Source organism: Merops nubicus, unplaced genomic scaffold (assembly GCF_000691845.1).
Source record: "Merops nubicus isolate BGI_N331 unplaced genomic scaffold, ASM69184v1 scaffold8297, whole genome shotgun sequence".
In the NCBI taxonomy this organism is placed as follows: domain Eukaryota; kingdom Metazoa; phylum Chordata; class Aves; order Coraciiformes; family Meropidae; genus Merops; species Merops nubicus.
Window position 1 is genome coordinate 46,339 of NW_008622260.1, and position 16,388 is coordinate 62,726.

At 40.3% G+C, this 16,388-nt stretch overlaps 1 protein-coding gene across 1 annotated transcript in view; it reads left to right on the top strand.

Moving 5' to 3' along the window:
• Positions 1-6,700: 6,700 nt before the first annotated feature.
• Positions 6,701-16,388, top strand: part of LOC103777177 (cadherin-6) — a 48,058-nt gene continuing 38,370 nt past the window's right edge. The window contains exon 1 of the mRNA XM_008944719.1: positions 6,701-7,060. Coding sequence (XP_008942967.1) covers positions 6,830-7,060 — 231 coding nt within the window. The 5' untranslated portion in view covers positions 6,701-6,829. The remainder of the gene's footprint in view (positions 7,061-16,388) is intronic.

A 16,388-nucleotide genomic window follows, 5' to 3' on the forward strand; every position in this document is an offset into this window, starting at 1 on the left:
AAAAAAAAGACTTTGAAAGACACTATAATCAACCACTGCTGGCTGCAATTACGTTGTGTACTCGATGTCTTCAGAAAGTACCTCTAGTTTAAAACCACAAATCTTTCAGTTTGAATTCTCTCTTGGCTCTGTTCTGTTTTGTTATTTCAGAGATGTATTTACAGGACTGATTGCTAGAGAATATGGTTTATATAACAAAGATATTAAAAAAAGTGAACATCAGATGATTAAAATTTCATCAGCTATCCTTACACTGAAAAGTTGTCCTTTTTTTTGAGTTTATGACTGATATTTACAAATGAATACCTCATGGACAATGAGGGAAAAAAGGCCTTCGGATTTCAGAGCTGCAAAAGCTAATTCACACTTGAGAAAATTACTAGATGGAGTCTTTCAGATCTGACTGGTCATAAGAGACACATAATTGTAAAGTAAGCTCAAACTCAACAACTGCTTTTTAAGTCCAAGTCAATTATGGAAGAGTCTGCAGTGTTACAGCTTCTGAGCACATGAACTTAGCTATTACTGAAAATATCTAGCAAGGAGTTCTTTGCTACATATGAAAATGTAGCAATGTGTTATATTAAAATATATTTTAATGTGTCATATCCATATATGAATGTGACACTGAAAATAAGCAAATATAGCTTTGGAAGCCTGTTTTGTTTTGTTTTGTTTTTTTAATTAGCTGGAATACTCCTCTTCCCTTGTGCAGCTATTGCTGTTTTAACCTTCCTACCTCCCCCCGATGAGAAAGTAATTTTTTCTGCAGATTTTCTTTACAACCTTTATCATTTCAATTGCAGTCTTGCCTAGCAGGATAGCAGAACCACATACTTCACATTTGTGAGGACAACCTCAACGATGGCCATGGATCATGGCTCCTGTAAGTCAATGGAGTTCTCTTAAGGCCTTTGGACATGGCTTCACTAGCATGGCTTATGCAATAGAGTAAAACCTGAACAAATACTCACCAGATCCTTACCTAACATATCTTGTTCTATGCTACAGACTTCTACACCCTACACAAAACTCCCCATCTGGCTATTATTCTCTTCCACCATTAATACATTCTCCACCTTTTGTTCCTCAGCCTTTGCCAATGAAAAGTTGATGGATTCCTCTCTCTCAGGCTTGATGGGTTAAACATTTGCACCTGATGTTTGACTCAGGGGAAGGTCCTTCCAGCAGGACCATGTGTGATTATGGAGAGTATATCTCACTGCATGGTCTCATCAGGGGACTAGTAACTGACTCTTTTGTGAAGGGAAACTGGGAAGCTGGAGCCTGTGGTCCAGGTACTGTGGCTGGTAGTTTGCTCTGTAGAATTATTTGGAATTTAAGCAGGGTCACTTTGCCTGACAAATTCAACACATGCTGGCTAGGTAAGCATCTAGAAGATAGGCTATTGGAATATTTTTAGTGCATCACCACATCTTCTACAAAATTAAATAGAAATTAAAGTTTCCAGGGCAGAACACTCCTTTTCTTTCAAAGGTGGTGGTAGACATTTCATATAATACAGCTGTTGATGAAGCTAGGGAGTAGTCCACTTTTTTCCATCACCAACCATAAAACAGACCTGATTTGGGGTCAGTAAAGGCACATACATATGTTGGTGCATTCATAGTGTAATCTGCTAGAATGAAAGAGCAGGGTCTATTCTCTGTCTCTGTGTATTCTTCCCCAAAAACCTAAGCAATCTCCATAAGGATGGATGCAGTTTATTGTGTTGTGTAAACAGAAAAATAACAAAACCAAACCCTCTAAAACTAAATATTCCTTTTAGCTGAATTTTCATAACCATATTACGCTCACCCAGGGTCTATCAGTATCATTTCTCATGCTCATTTTCCTATATTACTATGTCACATCATCTCTTGACTTTCACCTTCTCATTCAGTCTCAGTGTGGGAACAACAGTACATTATCAGCTCTTGAAAACACAGGTAATGTTCATTACAGTGTACTAATGGATCTTAACCCTAATGTGTGAAGCTTTGCATCCAACCTTCAAACAATGAAACTGTACCTAGATGACTAAGGAATAAAAGATCTATTATACTGGCACTTCTGCTTGAATATAGGTTATGTCAAAAACTTTAGAGATGCTAATGGTTGTTGGTGTATTTAGAAGCTATTCGAAATCTAATAATCAGCAGCCCATAATATCTGAAAAGTATAAATACATACAGAAATGTAACTGAATGCATGAGATCTGAAAAGAAATTATGTTCAAATGCAGAGTCTAGGACACTTTATAAAGCACATTCCTTTGAAGGTCTATTAAGGGGGGAGTACTGTGGGGTTGAACAGAAAGGAATGAAGAAAAAAAAAAATGTTTTCCCTCTTCTTGCTGATGCCTCTCATGGGAAGGCTCTTTGCTAGTCTGGTTTATTTGATCTCTAATTGGGAAGAGCAGCACAACCCACAATGCCGAGTGGGAGCGGAGGTGAAACATCTTTGAGGTTCCTCATGTCGAGAACCTGCACCTGATGACTGTCACTGTGCCAGAAAGGCATCTCCAGGGTAGAGCTCCCTGACTTGTAGGATGACTCCAATGGACGCATTTCCTCTTTGATTTGTAGTCGAAATAATGATTTCTCTGGAAAGGTGTAAATTTGCACTGAATTCTCACATTGGTGGCATCAAGACATTACCTACATTACAGCATACTGGGGGATAGGGTGGATGGAAAGGATGACTATGAATATCATCACCTTGGGGGAATAATTTTGAAGTAAGCTGATATTTATAGTGATTAAGCAGTTGTCTGAGGTTTTGATCCTTCAAAGAGGCATGAACGTAAACTAAATCTGCGACTTGTCACAGTGGAGACAGTTCTGTGACTGCAAGTGGTGACATTGCTTTTATGTTAACAGACATCATACCTAAAGTTAGGCTTAGAGGTTTTTTAAGCCTGAGTATGCAGATTCCTTCTTCTCTCATAAAAAGCCCAGATTTGCTGTATATTTGAGCTGGCAGAGCTAAGCCACTTGACTGAGGCTGTTGTACAGTAAAATCATTTTTCATTCTTAACAGCTGATTAATACCATGAGTTCCCCAACCAGCTGATCAGCTGATGGAAATGCCATTTTGAAGCACCCTTTTTGTCTTATTGCCATGCTGTGATATGAAGAAAACAAAAACATTTTAGCCCCTTCCGAGGTCCCATCCCTTATATTTGCACATCTCCATTTAAAGAAGAATATTCCTGGTGGATGACCTGTTTTTAAACTAAAGGAGATTGCATGAGGAAAAACTGTTGCATTCCAGAGAGCTCTGGAGCAGGAGACATTGGGACTGGAGCAAAAAAAGGCATTTAAGAGCCACGGGAGCTCACTCGTTACTAAAGGCTCAGTTCAGAATATAGAGCTCCTGTCCTTTGTAGTCACTCAGCTGTTTATCACTAGGGCTACAGGTGCTGATAAAGTTATCACTGTAACTGTTCAGTTATCAGCACCTATAGGGCAAAGACATCCTGGACTTCTGTTGGTGCTTACCCCAATTGCATGCCTGAACCAAGGTGTGTAGAGGTTTGTCTTCTCTCCTGTCACTCACAGGGAAGCTGCTGGGGCTTAGCTGCTTTGCTGCTTCATGAAGACTACCCAGTGAGGAGGGACATTACAGGATCATGCCCTTATTTCAGCATTTTAGACACATCTCTGCAGAGAAGAGTAAAAGGCTGTATTTCACAGCTATGATATCATTCTCATGAGCTATATTTCAGCACAAGCCACTATAAAACCTCTCCCATGACATCAGAGCTGTGAAATATAGCTGACTTCAAGTGCAGAAAATTTCCCCACAGGAATAATTGCTTCCTGGCAATTGGCATTTGAAGGACTGATCCTTTAAAAGTCTGGCACAAGTCTTGTCTAGGTAATGCTGCTCCACGCAGCACTACTCAGGGACTGCTCCGTGCAGAAGCAGAGGTACAGAGACCCACTGTGGGGTTTGGCCATGGGGGTAATGAGACGAGCATGGGGGAAGCCTGTCAAATGGTGATTTTTCACTCCCTCACGCCTCAGCAATCCTTGCAGCCTTCACTAATGGCAAAATGATAGGTTTGCTCATGTGCTGTGCTCCCTGCCTCAGACTTCACGTCTCCAATAAGGAGAGCCACTTGCACACAGCCAGAGCTGCCGTCTCACCTGTCTTTCCACATCTGCACCGCAAGCACAGATCATGGTGGGCGTGCTCTTTGTTACATGGCCACTTTGCCACGGCTGGTGGCCACTGCCCAGGGCATTAACTGACTCACCTGGGCAGGCCCCAACCTTCCCTCAAAGCAACCTGGCAAGAAAATGGAAGGCAAAAATAGTGTGTGAGACAATCTCCTCTTTTGTATTACAGGAGGGAAGGTGCCCACCAGAACAGACTCCACTCAGAGCTGGGGGTTAGAGTTGGTGCTGGCAGAGCCGTAAAGGACAAGACCCTACACAGGTCAGAAGGGTACAGAAGAGGCTGTAAACTGGGAGAGAGTTAAAACCACCTCAGCTCTCCCTAGCCCAGTGCCTCAATCTGCCTGTGTCCCACCTCTAGTGATCTGCCCATTTGCTTGCTGGTGGTCCGTGAATCGCCCTGAAGGCAATTGCTGAATACCTTACAAAGCTTAGTCACACTGGCTTCTTCTCTTCCTTCTCTGTGCAGGTCGGCTTGTGGTGAGTAGCGACTCTGTTCTTGCTGTTGTATCTCTGTGTGTATGTCCACATGTATGTGTAATTAGGTGAGATGTCCCTTCTTGTGCAGGGAGGTTGGACCAGATGACCTCTAGAGGTCCCTTCCAGCCTCAACCCTGCTATGATTCTATATGTGTATATGCCTCCCAGTCTGTGCCTATTTCACAACACTCAAAGACTTAGGCGGACACAGCTCCCATGGTCTGCAGGGTGGAGTTGGTTTTACTTACAGAAAGTTCACTGGCATTAATGAGAGCTAACTAGAAACCTTCCGTCTTCTCTAGAGGAAACTATACTGGCTCAGAATGTGTGGTACCTTTTCCATTCTTCCCCCTAATTCTAGAAACCTGACTCCTTGTAGCCCAGAAGTTACCTTTTTGCAGTATTTTAGCTTGTGAAGCTGTAAAACAATATTGTTTGAACAGCCCTGTTCCATTACCTGCTATCCATCTAAGAGCTAAGTAAGTGGTATTTCTTTATAGAAAATGATTTACTAAGAGGAACTGTAAGAGACTGGAGGTTATTTTAAACAATTTATTACTAAGAACAATCGCAACCAGAAGAGTGGCTAGCCCAAGGCATTGTAAATGCTTTAACTCCATCAGTGTAGCTCAAAGGCTAAATTCTGCCTGATTTACACCTTTAAAAAAACAAACACACATAATATAGGGGGGGGAAATGGCCTTTGATATAGAATATGGTCCAAGTAGTGTTGTGTGAAATGCTCACAAAATAAAAAAAAGCTCTTTTCAATTTAGTATAGTCATTCCAGGCTGTCAGTCCACAACCTTTATTTACAAATACTGAGAGCTGCTGTGTTGAATTTTGAGCTGATTCAGAATAATTGGGTTTTGATCAGAATATCAAAAAAAACCCCACTTTTCCAAAGATCATCTGTGTGAAACCAAATGAAGATTAATCATATTATCCTTCTTTAAGATTATGGATGTTTGGACTAAAAATTTAACATGGTGTTTATGAAAAACGTATGCGGTGGAGTGTTTCTGTCAACTAATTCTGGTTTCTGTACATTATAAAATGCTCCAAAATTGTTCAGTAGGCATTTTGCATGATTGGTTACCTGAGACACATAGTACCATTTCTTCTTCCTGAATAGAAGCTTTCAATTCTTTTAAAAACAGAAGAACTATTTGCACTACACTGTGGTATTGTATGTATAGCTTTCTTCATGATGAAAATCATGCAATCTTCAGAGAGAGAGATCATTTTCATAATTATTTTGTAGGTGCACAGATGTCTAATAATAATAGTAAAAAGCTGTAGCTAATAAGAACCTACATGTAGATAGGAACTAGCTGAATGGTTTTGGTCTGATAGGTTATTAATGAAAGCATCTACATTTTTAACTATATATTTAAAGTTCCAAAATTGAGTACAAAATTCTAGCAGGAGGTAACTGAGAAAGCCAAAATGTCCACTTAACTTCCTATGCAGTACCAGAAAGGTCTAGTGTGGAGAGATATTGACAAATACACACATTTGTTACACTAACCTCTTTACCTGACTCTTCCTAAATGAAGTCAAATGCAAAACTGCTTAAATGTGAGAGGAAAATCCTTGAGTTATCCAAGTCCAGGCTCTTCAGCCCATAACTATAGCAACAGAATGCCTCCTGGGAGGACAGTGTGCACTCTTGCTAGACCTTCTTCGATGTAAATAAGGTAACCTCATCAAGATCTCCAGTCAGAAGCTAATCAGTTACTTCCCCAAGTTCAGGCAGTAAAAGGAGAAATGCCTGTTTGCCTTAGTCAATGAATGGAAGTAAATGAAGTTAAAGGGGAACTCTTCCCTCCTACTCCCAAAACACAAACACTGGGGCTCCTTCCTTCTATTCAGTATAGACTCAGATTATTTGAAAGACCACTTGCAACATTTTGAACCAGGAACAGCCCAGCTTTTCAACAATCATTGTTACTATTCTACTTTTTGGGCTTATTTGCAGTAGTGATGAATGTTAACTTTTTTAGTATTTTTAAAGGTACTTGTTATTTTTCTTTTCAGAGATCCTTTGAGACTGCAAAGACTATTTACAGAGCGAAGACAACATGAGATCGGATTCTGTGCAGTAAAGTAGGTTAGTTTGAGGGCAAGACAAAAAGTCATTATTTGGACCTCCTTGCGTTGCCATGATGAGAACTTACCATTGCTTCTGGCTGCTGTTTTGGGCTGGTCAGCCCCACCAAAGTTCCTTAACTCCGTTACCCAAAAGGACTAGTGGCTTTCCAGAAAAGGAGAAGGTGTTGGTATTGTCTGGAAACAGCAGACGAGACCTCCATCGTTCCAAAAGGAGCTGGATGTGGAATCAGTTCTTTCTGTTGGAGGAATACACAGGCTCTGACTACCAATATGTTGGCAAGGTAAGGTTCTTTCATATGCACATATGTTTTTATTTTAGATGTACTGGAAAGCCAGCAATAGCAAGTAGGTAAGAAGAATGCCTGCTACAACTTTTAGTTCACCTTCCTGTCTGCCCAGCTTCTGCTGAGGAGTAATTCAGCAGAAAGATTAATACACTTCAGCTTCAAATTGTAATCAACAACAGGAAGTTCTTCATTATGGCAAATCATGCACAATTACATTAAACATTTTCCTTTGTATTTTTGTCTAGAAATAATGCAGCTTGATTATAAGGTTGTCTAAGTCAGATTTTTAGCTTTAAAATGCAACATGCATTTTCTTCATGCTCATTGATTTTTCTAGAGTGAAACTGTATAAACCAGAAGAGGTTTTAGTCCAAGATATTTAGGTTTCACAGTATCCATATTGTGGTCAGAATTCTCTCTACCCAGCAAAAGACAATCAGTTCCCTTTTTATTCCCCACTGCACACAGCAATGCTGCAGCCACTTTCTGATGAGGTTTTGTGGTACCACTGACGACTCTGTGACATGACCTTAATACCACAAGCCACGCTATTACAAAGAGTTGCAGTGCACTGATCACACACTAAGCAGCAACAGGCAGCTGAAAATTTCTAAGCTCAAACCATGCTGACAGTTCGAAAAGGGTCTGTAAAAAACAGTAATAAAATTAAAAAAAAAAATTAAAAAAATCACAGTGTAACTCTGAGAATATCCATCTCCCTGAGCAGCAGACCCTCATGCAGGTAACCACCTTTATGTGCATTGTAGAGCCAGTGTACCTGTGGTTAGCCTGGAGAGAGCCCATACTGCCCAAGGTGCCGTAGCCCATGGGAGTCTCCCTTGCAGAATGCAGAAATTATGCTACGGATGATGACATTCAAAGCAGAAACAACAAAGCTTAGTTTTCCAAACTAAAATGGGATTGTGTCTGATGTCTCAACCCTCTCAGCAAAGGCTGCAGATCACAGCGGTTTGACACTTTATCTCCCTCTGCAAGCTTCCCAGCAGTCCCGTGAGAGGTGATGGCTGCTTTTCTTGCCTGCCAATCAGCTGTCAGTCAAAGCTGGATGCGACGCTCCTTTCCTGCTAGATGACTACGAGGCATGATTGAAATGAAGAGCTACTCAGCTGCTATAATGCTCATAGAGCTCTGACCAGAGTAATCAGCATTCAAAGAAGGGTACCATTGAGCCCAATCTGTAGGAAAAACCCAAAGGCAGAGAATCCTCAGAAAAGAGATGTAGAGAAGGAAGATAAGAGGATAAGAAAAAAAGACAGAAGAGTAAAAGGAAAGAACTAGAAAGACAGGTGGAAGGAGAGGAAACTTGATGAAAATGAATCAAGATAGAGGAGGGAAAAGGACATCAAATGGGGGTAGAGAATAGGAGTTGGGTGAAAAAAGGTTACCTAAAGAAAGCACAAATAAAAACAGAAGATGAGCATAGTGAAGGAAAAAAAAAAAAAAACCAAAACCACAAACCAGAACAAAAAAATAACAACAGCAGCTAACAAATGTGGAGTCTTAGAAAAAAAGCAAACAAACAAATGAAAAAAAAATAAAAAAACAAAGCAAATGGAAAGGCAGCAGTCCTTCATGCATTTTCCTGTTTCACAGTCTCTTTGGGGGGAAGGGGGGAGTAGGAGAGGGAGAGTGTGTCAGCATAGTGGGGCTCTCTTTCTCCAAAGATAGAGTATGTGGTCCTGAGGTGAGTCCTACAGCCTGTCATTTTCACTGTGAATTTTAACATGAAACCTGCTCAGCCTCAAGTCCCCCACTGCAGAATTAGAGCAGAAACTACTGGCTTCAGAGGGACTGATGATGGAGCAGTTATTCCTGCAGGAGGAGTTTGCTGAGAGATAGTTAAAAATGGTCTAGTTAGACCAGAAAACCGAGAAAGTTTGAACTGGAGTCGCTGAGAGAGAAAAAAAAAAAAAAAAGACTGTGAATCTTATTTTTAAAAGTTGTTCTTCTGCCTCTTGGTACTTTAATACACTGACTGTTACAAAGCATAGAAACAACACATATTTTATAAATGTCATTGATTCTGTGTTCCTGGGCTGTTCACAAGTGGCCTTTCACATGTCTTTCAAATGCCAGAACTACTTACACCCTTGTAATTGAACAATTAGCCAAGAGGCATGGAAGAGCAGCCATTTATTATTAAAGTTGAGTATTGGTGTGAGTATAAATGATAGAAACAGCTGAATGTCTCCAAATTGAGGTAACCAGGCAATTTAACTCGGCAATTAAACTTGATTGGTGTGGGCAAATGAGGATAATGAACATGTTTATGAAGCATATTTTTTCTCAGAGGACTAATTGTTAACCTTAAATATGAACTGAAAGTTGTAAGAATGTTTGGTTATAGTCTATTATCTTATAAAGAAATATGAACAGGAAAATATTCTAAAACAATAGCAATATATATATATGTAAAGGGGAACTGTGTTTATGTCAGATCTGGATCTTCTGGGGGGGTTTGTGTTTATTGGTTAAAGGTGATGGGCATTAACATCATAATTATAAAAAGAAAATTTATATATAAGCTACAAGGAAAAAATTCTACTCCAGCTGTTTTTTACTTTTGTCTTTTCATTTAACATGTTTATTTCAATTGTTTATATCAAAATCTGATATATAAGAACTCTGTTGCGAAAGTTTCTAACAGCATTATTTCTGTAAACTGCCCAAATTACAGTTGTAAAGTCCTGTAAATATTTATGCTCCAAAACCTACATTTATATCACAATAGTTTTAGACAGAAGGGGAAGAAAAGTGAAGGGGGATGTGTTCAGGTCTGAGATAATAAAAAATGAAGGTAATCTTTCTGCAGCTAGTGCTCCAGGCAGCACTGAAGACAATGCTAAAGTGTTGTCCAGGTCATGGACCAGAGCACTGCTGTGCTCCATACCTTGCATGCTCTATGTCCTATGAACCTAATGCTTTCCATCCTGCATGAGGTAATTGCATAAGCACAGACAAAACAAAGTAGCCTTTTTTTAGTACCCATGGGTACTGTTGGCTAGTAAAAAGTGGTCCCCTGTTTCATATGCTACACATTTTACTGTCAGCCCAAATACAGTGCTCCATCACACTGGACTGCCAACAAGAAGCTCCTAGTGTTATCAATACAACTTCATTGTATACTGTGGCTCTGACACCAGATCCATAATTTTATTATCCAGTTCTTGTTTTCCTGAACTTCATTCCTGTATATCCATGAAATAAAACCTTTTAAAAAGCGTAGAAATTCACACCTCCTGTCTTGGTTAGTTTCAGACATAATAATGTAAGGAATGTGCAGAAAAGTTCTAGACTGGAATTATTCATTGCACTGCTGAATAACTTGTGAACCACAGCTATTCACTGAAGTGTGATTGATCGGCACAGTGACATTTTAACCTGAAGATATCTTCTGGTTCAGAAATTATGGCACTTGGCAGGGACTCAATCCTAAAATAAAATAAAAGGATTACATGAGCATCAAAGTGCAGATGTGCCCATCACAACCACCTAGCCAAAATCTGCAACATTTGAGTTGGATTTTAAAAGAGATCTAGTTGTACCTGTGGCTGCTTAGTACAACTTTAAAGGGCTGGGGTGAATGCGTCTCTAAATCACGGGTAGTGGTAGTGCTGCTGCATATAGAAATATATGCTATATTCCCTAGAGGCTTTCAGATATTCCTGGGCAAAAGAGAGAAAAAAATCTGTCCTGTTCCAAGATTATACTCAAAGGTATAGTTACCATTTGTATGCGCTTGATGTCTTTGCAAGGCTGTCCCATTGGCTACATAAAATCCATGTACTGGCATCCATCACTGAGTGGTCTTGCTAGAGCACAAACCTACAAATCATTGTTATGTTAAGGGATAGAATGCCACTTTCTTTTAGTCTAAAGAAAGATCTGAACAAATCTTAAATCTTACTCATTAACCCAGAAACAGCTTCTGGCAGCCTGCAGTGGAAAGGAGCAACTTGCTTTCCTGATAACAACAGGCACAACTGTGGAACTCAAAGGAAATTTCCAGGCATACTTTTTTTTTTTTCTGTGTCTTATTGATGTTCATATAGTTCAAGCAGTAAGCTCGCCTGGAAGCTATCTGATGTTACTACCTGTACAACCTATCATAAACAATCATCCTCTGCTGACAACTCTATTTTTCAAGGAAAATAAAGTCAAGGTCCTGCTGTTATGTGGCTTGGCAAAGCTGAAGGGATACTGCATTACTGTAGGCAAAACCAGAATCCTTTTGTTTGGTGTTGAAAGAGCCACTGGGAAAGATAAATTCCCCTGTCAGGAGTGGTTTAAGGTACTGTTGATCCTCCTTTGGCAGGGGAGAGGATGAACTAAGTGGTATCACAGTATAGTTTCAGTACTGTTTTTCTTCCTTTTGCCAGATTTTACTTCTGGCTACAACTATTCTGAAGGCAAGCAGAACAGTTCCTTGCAGTGTATTTCACCAGCAACAAATCAAACAAAAGGTAGAATCTCTCGAAGCCATCGAAAGCAGTGGGACTAAGTGACATAGTGAGACAAAAATACCTGTCTGTGAGCACACACAAGGAGGTATTTAAGCAAGGAAAATTATTATCACTGTAATACAGTCTGTGCTTTTTTCAGCATTTGAGACAGTAATGAATCATATTACTCCAATGGTTAAATGGTGTCACATTTTAATAGGATGACATGATAACTAGTAAAAGTAACCTTCACTTTATCATCTCTTTGGTACACTAGTATTATATACTTATCATTAAAACTTGTTTTGTCCTAAAAAACAAGATGTGAAAAGTCAAACTAAACTGATTCATATGCACTTTTATCATCCTTTATGCAGATCTATTCGTAAACACTTGCTCAGTATTTTTGTTTACCTTGTAACTTGCACTATGCTGTACACCTTGTGCCTTCAGGTTCCTATTCCAAACACAGTGACTATGTGTTATCTTTATGAGGCCTAAAACTAAAGATTCAGCTCGTGACTTCTAATTACTTAAAACAGTCTTGGGCTGTTTGGGGTTTTTTTGTGGGTTTGTGTTTTTTTTTTTTTTGGATACTCAAAATATCCTTTTTCCAGGTCTAGATTCTGCACTCTACTTCCAGAAGAAGTGGCAGCCCAAGAGACAGACTTTTAAGTGTCTGAATGACCTCTCAGTCCTGAACAATTTCTGGGCTTGAAGTGGCTCACAGCAAAAGTGAAGACAGCTATCAGTCATCTCTAGGTTGCATCAGTCAATCTGAGGTGTTCTGTGGGTTGCAGCACCGCCCACAGTGTACACAAGGTTCTGGGATGGACCCCAGTCCCTGGCAAGTCCACAGTGGTCTTCCACTGCTAAATGTCCATATGAAATTTGACTTTATGCTGTGCCTCTCAGAGGACCTCCACACCCTTTACCATGGAGAAGGAGGAGGACTGAGGTTTTATGTCTTTCCATACTCAGGCTCCCTCCAGCACACTGCAGGAGCTATGGTCCTCAGGGAGCACTAATGGCTGTCTGCACCACTCTCTGCAGAGGAACTTCTCTCTTAGCAGGGCATAGGGCTTTTGTGGGCCATTCATGGCACTCCCGCCTTGATCCTCACAAGAAAGTCACTGGGTCCTTTACATGTGTCGATATCAGTTCATTGCAATGCTGTTTTACTCTACTGAAAAGAGGCATTAAGACCAGGCTTTAACACATGAGGAAACTGATGTACAGGGAGGTTAAATGACTTTATGCACAGCTAAAAGTCAGAAATTTCTAAACCAAGATTTAAAAAAGTAAAGAGATATTTTACCCCCCTCCTTACATTTCAATTATTAGCTCACCTCCTACTTCAATAGGCTGAATACTTGTCACTCTGTTAAAAGGCAGAACAAATGCCGTGGCGCATCTGCACTTACTTTATTCCTCATCTGTCATTCATATTTTATGTCCCACCACTTGACTTTCCCAAGTGCCCTTCTTTCCTATATTGAATTGCACACAATATACACACTAGTCTTATATCCTCTTGGAAAGATTTACTGTCCCTGATAGAACTTCTCTGTGGAATAGAGATAACTCTGAAATGAGGGACAGCTGGGCGGTTAGAGGCCCAAGACAACAATCCAGAAACAGCTTGCAGATTTTAAACCATCACATGGGGGCTGAGAAAGGAGATAGTGAGAAATGAGTGGTATGGTCAAGAATATTCTTCATGAAGATGATGAATGAAAAAGCAAGAAATATATCGTGGTTAATGTTTATGGTCATCGTATTTGCGAATCTATTTGGCATCAGCCTTGCATCCAAATATATTACACAATATAAGAACCTTACAAACATGCCACATTTCCTGCGTTGTGACTCATGATGGTGCTTACAGTCTGATGGTGCACAACCTCCTCCACTTCCTCCCATTCCACCCAGAGAAGCAAGCAAATTCTGGGACCCGCAGGCCAGTATTTCTGTTAATTCTCATTTTTCATTTTTTGTATCCTGAACTAAACAATCTTGTTTTCTGTATGCTAATAACTCGCTCATACCAGGGCTTCCACTTTGGACCACATCTTTTCACAGATCATCCTGTCCTACTCTTGTTAGCAGTCTGCAGGTCTTTCTGAATTTTGTGCCCCTAGTCTTCTAGCAACAGAAAACGTAAATTTTCTACCCCAAGGAGAGACTACAGGTGATGTTCATGCTTTATTCTGGATTACTTAGATCATTGGTCTTCGGAGCTGTGATTACCACTTTCTTATTTGTTTGTATAGCATGGTAAAGTCCTCACTATAAAGCTTCAGTATCATGAATATAGAACTTGCAGGCGAGCAATGGCTAAGGGAAAAAAAAAAGCTCTCTTTCAGGCTCAAGGCAAAGAACTGTTGTTACCCCACTATTTGTTGTTTACAGTTGGCTCACCAAAAAATTAAACCATAAATCTTAGAGATAAGTCTTTATTACATGAAACTTATGTCTCCCTTTTGCTGACATTTCTCCCACTGGTGGACATAGGTTCACAGTGGGGCAGCAGCAGATTAAGAACTGTGGCCAGTCAGTGTAACATTTCAAAACACAAGCTGATAATGTGTTGTGATGTGAGTACCTACTGTTGATCCGTATGTGCTAATGCAGACTGTGGCTTGCTTTCACCATTAGTGGGGTGAAACAAACCTCAGCATGCACTTTGCAAGTACTTCAGGATTCAGTGAAGCTTGTAGTTATGAAAGTCTGAGATGGCAGATGAAGGAAAGGGAAGAATCACCCTGCAAAAGAAAAGGAGAAAGGAAAAATATCAATCCTTTATTGTTTTGTAATTTCACAAAAAAATACCCCGCCCAGAACAACAAACGTTGTAAAGAGATAAAATACTGAGTGAGCTGGAAATTAAAAACACACATTAAAGGAGAGTGGGAAAAACAGATCAGCAAATGTTTATGCTAGAACTATCTTTCCCACTGTTTTCAGAGTTGTTTATTTTGGTGTCATGTCAATCAATGAAGTCTGCAGTCCTTCCATCTCCAGCTTGCGTACGCCGTGTTGTACAGAGCCGGGCTCCAGAAGAGCTCAGCTGGAATGGCCTCTCTGTATAGGAATATCATCTGTCTGGCCCCACTTGTTGTTTTGTTTCTTTGTGAAACGTCAAGCAGTATTTCACCTTTGGATGTCTATTGGAACAAAGAAGGTTTTACTGTCCCACACAGGCTCACATACTGATCATTCAGTCATCCTCAGCATGTTTGTCAGCTTTGCCCATACTATATCTTCATGTTGGAAGGCAACATCAAGTTAAGTCATTTGTATAACTAGTGTTCAGCATCGTGTTATCACTAATGGAAGGTTAAGTTCTCCCTAAAAGATGGAACCAAACAGTATAACTGTACCGTTGGCTCTATGACATGCTTCCTCCCACCTAGCAGCCCTTGCAATCAAGCTGATCAGGGCACCAGCAGAGGATTTAAAGGGCATGCAAACAGAGGTGTAAAAGCGTTCATAGTTTCTTTCCATTCCATGTTTTTTTTTTTTTTCCTGTGGTTTTACACATTTCAAGTCAATTGCTTAAAGCAGAGTTTATGCTGCTTGTGACTTCTCAAATTCCTCACAAAATTTCCTGTATACAAAGAGAATAATAACTGCCAAGGCGGTTGCAGGCAAAGAATGAATGCCCCGTGGATGCAAACCTTTGCATGTATATTCATGGTAAACTGGTGTGAACCTGTGCTACTTCTAAGTAACAAAGGCTGTCAGGACCTACACCATTCACCTGATAAACTCACCTCATGCAAACATCTATTATTCTACCTTCAGAAAATATTTTATGAAAACTTCCTTTTAGATTATTTAGACTGAGGGGATCACTCCAATTATATGTGCTCTGGAGAGAATTCTTTTATTTCATGAATACTAGATAGGATATAATTGGGAGAGCGTAGACACAAGTACTCTCACCAAAATAGTTCCAGGCTCTCCAGTGAAAATGAGCGCACATTCCTAGACAGGCACTGTTGAAGTTGAACCATTACCTGAAGCCTGGGACTGAGTATTGCTCCTGCCAGATAGGGTCACAGAATAATTCAGGCTGGAAGAAGCCCTGAGAGGCTGTCTGGTCTGACTCCCTCCTCAAAGCAGGTCCCCTTACAGCGGGTTGCTCAAGGCAGTGTCTGGTCAAGTTTTGTGTATTTCCAGTGATGGAGATTCCACAGCTTCTCTGGCACTTCTCACAGGGCTTAACTCTCTCTCTTTCTTCTCCCCTCCTAATATCTAATCAGAATTTCCCTCATTGCAGTTTGTGTCTATTGCCTCTCATCCTGTCACTGCCTTCCCTCACACTGCCTTCTCCACACCCTCCTGGTAGGTTTCTGTACACAACAATAAGCCTTCTTTTCTTTCTAAACAAAGCCATTTCTCTCTCCTCTCTTCACACATCATATACTCCAGACCCTCTAAACCTCCTGGTGACCCTTCTGTAAACTCACTGCACCATGTTAATGTCTTTCTTGTACAAAGGAGGGGTAAAACTAGATACTGTACTCCAGTTATATTCTCACAAACTCTGAGATGAGGAGAATGATCAATGGCCTCTAATCAACAGTCTCAATCTACTTTAGCTAAAACAAAACAGTTGACTTTCTTGTCAGTAAGGACACACTGCTGATTCATGTTCAATTTCTTGTCTACTGGAATGCCCAGACACTTCACTGAAGAACTGTTTTCTACCCAGCCTGTACTACTGAAAGGGATTATTCCAGCACAGATGCAGGACTTTGTGCTGAACTTCATGAGCTTTCCACCAGTCCATTGCCACAGGCTGTTGAGATCCCTCCAGAGAGCAGCTCTATCTTTTAAATACTGAGAAAACT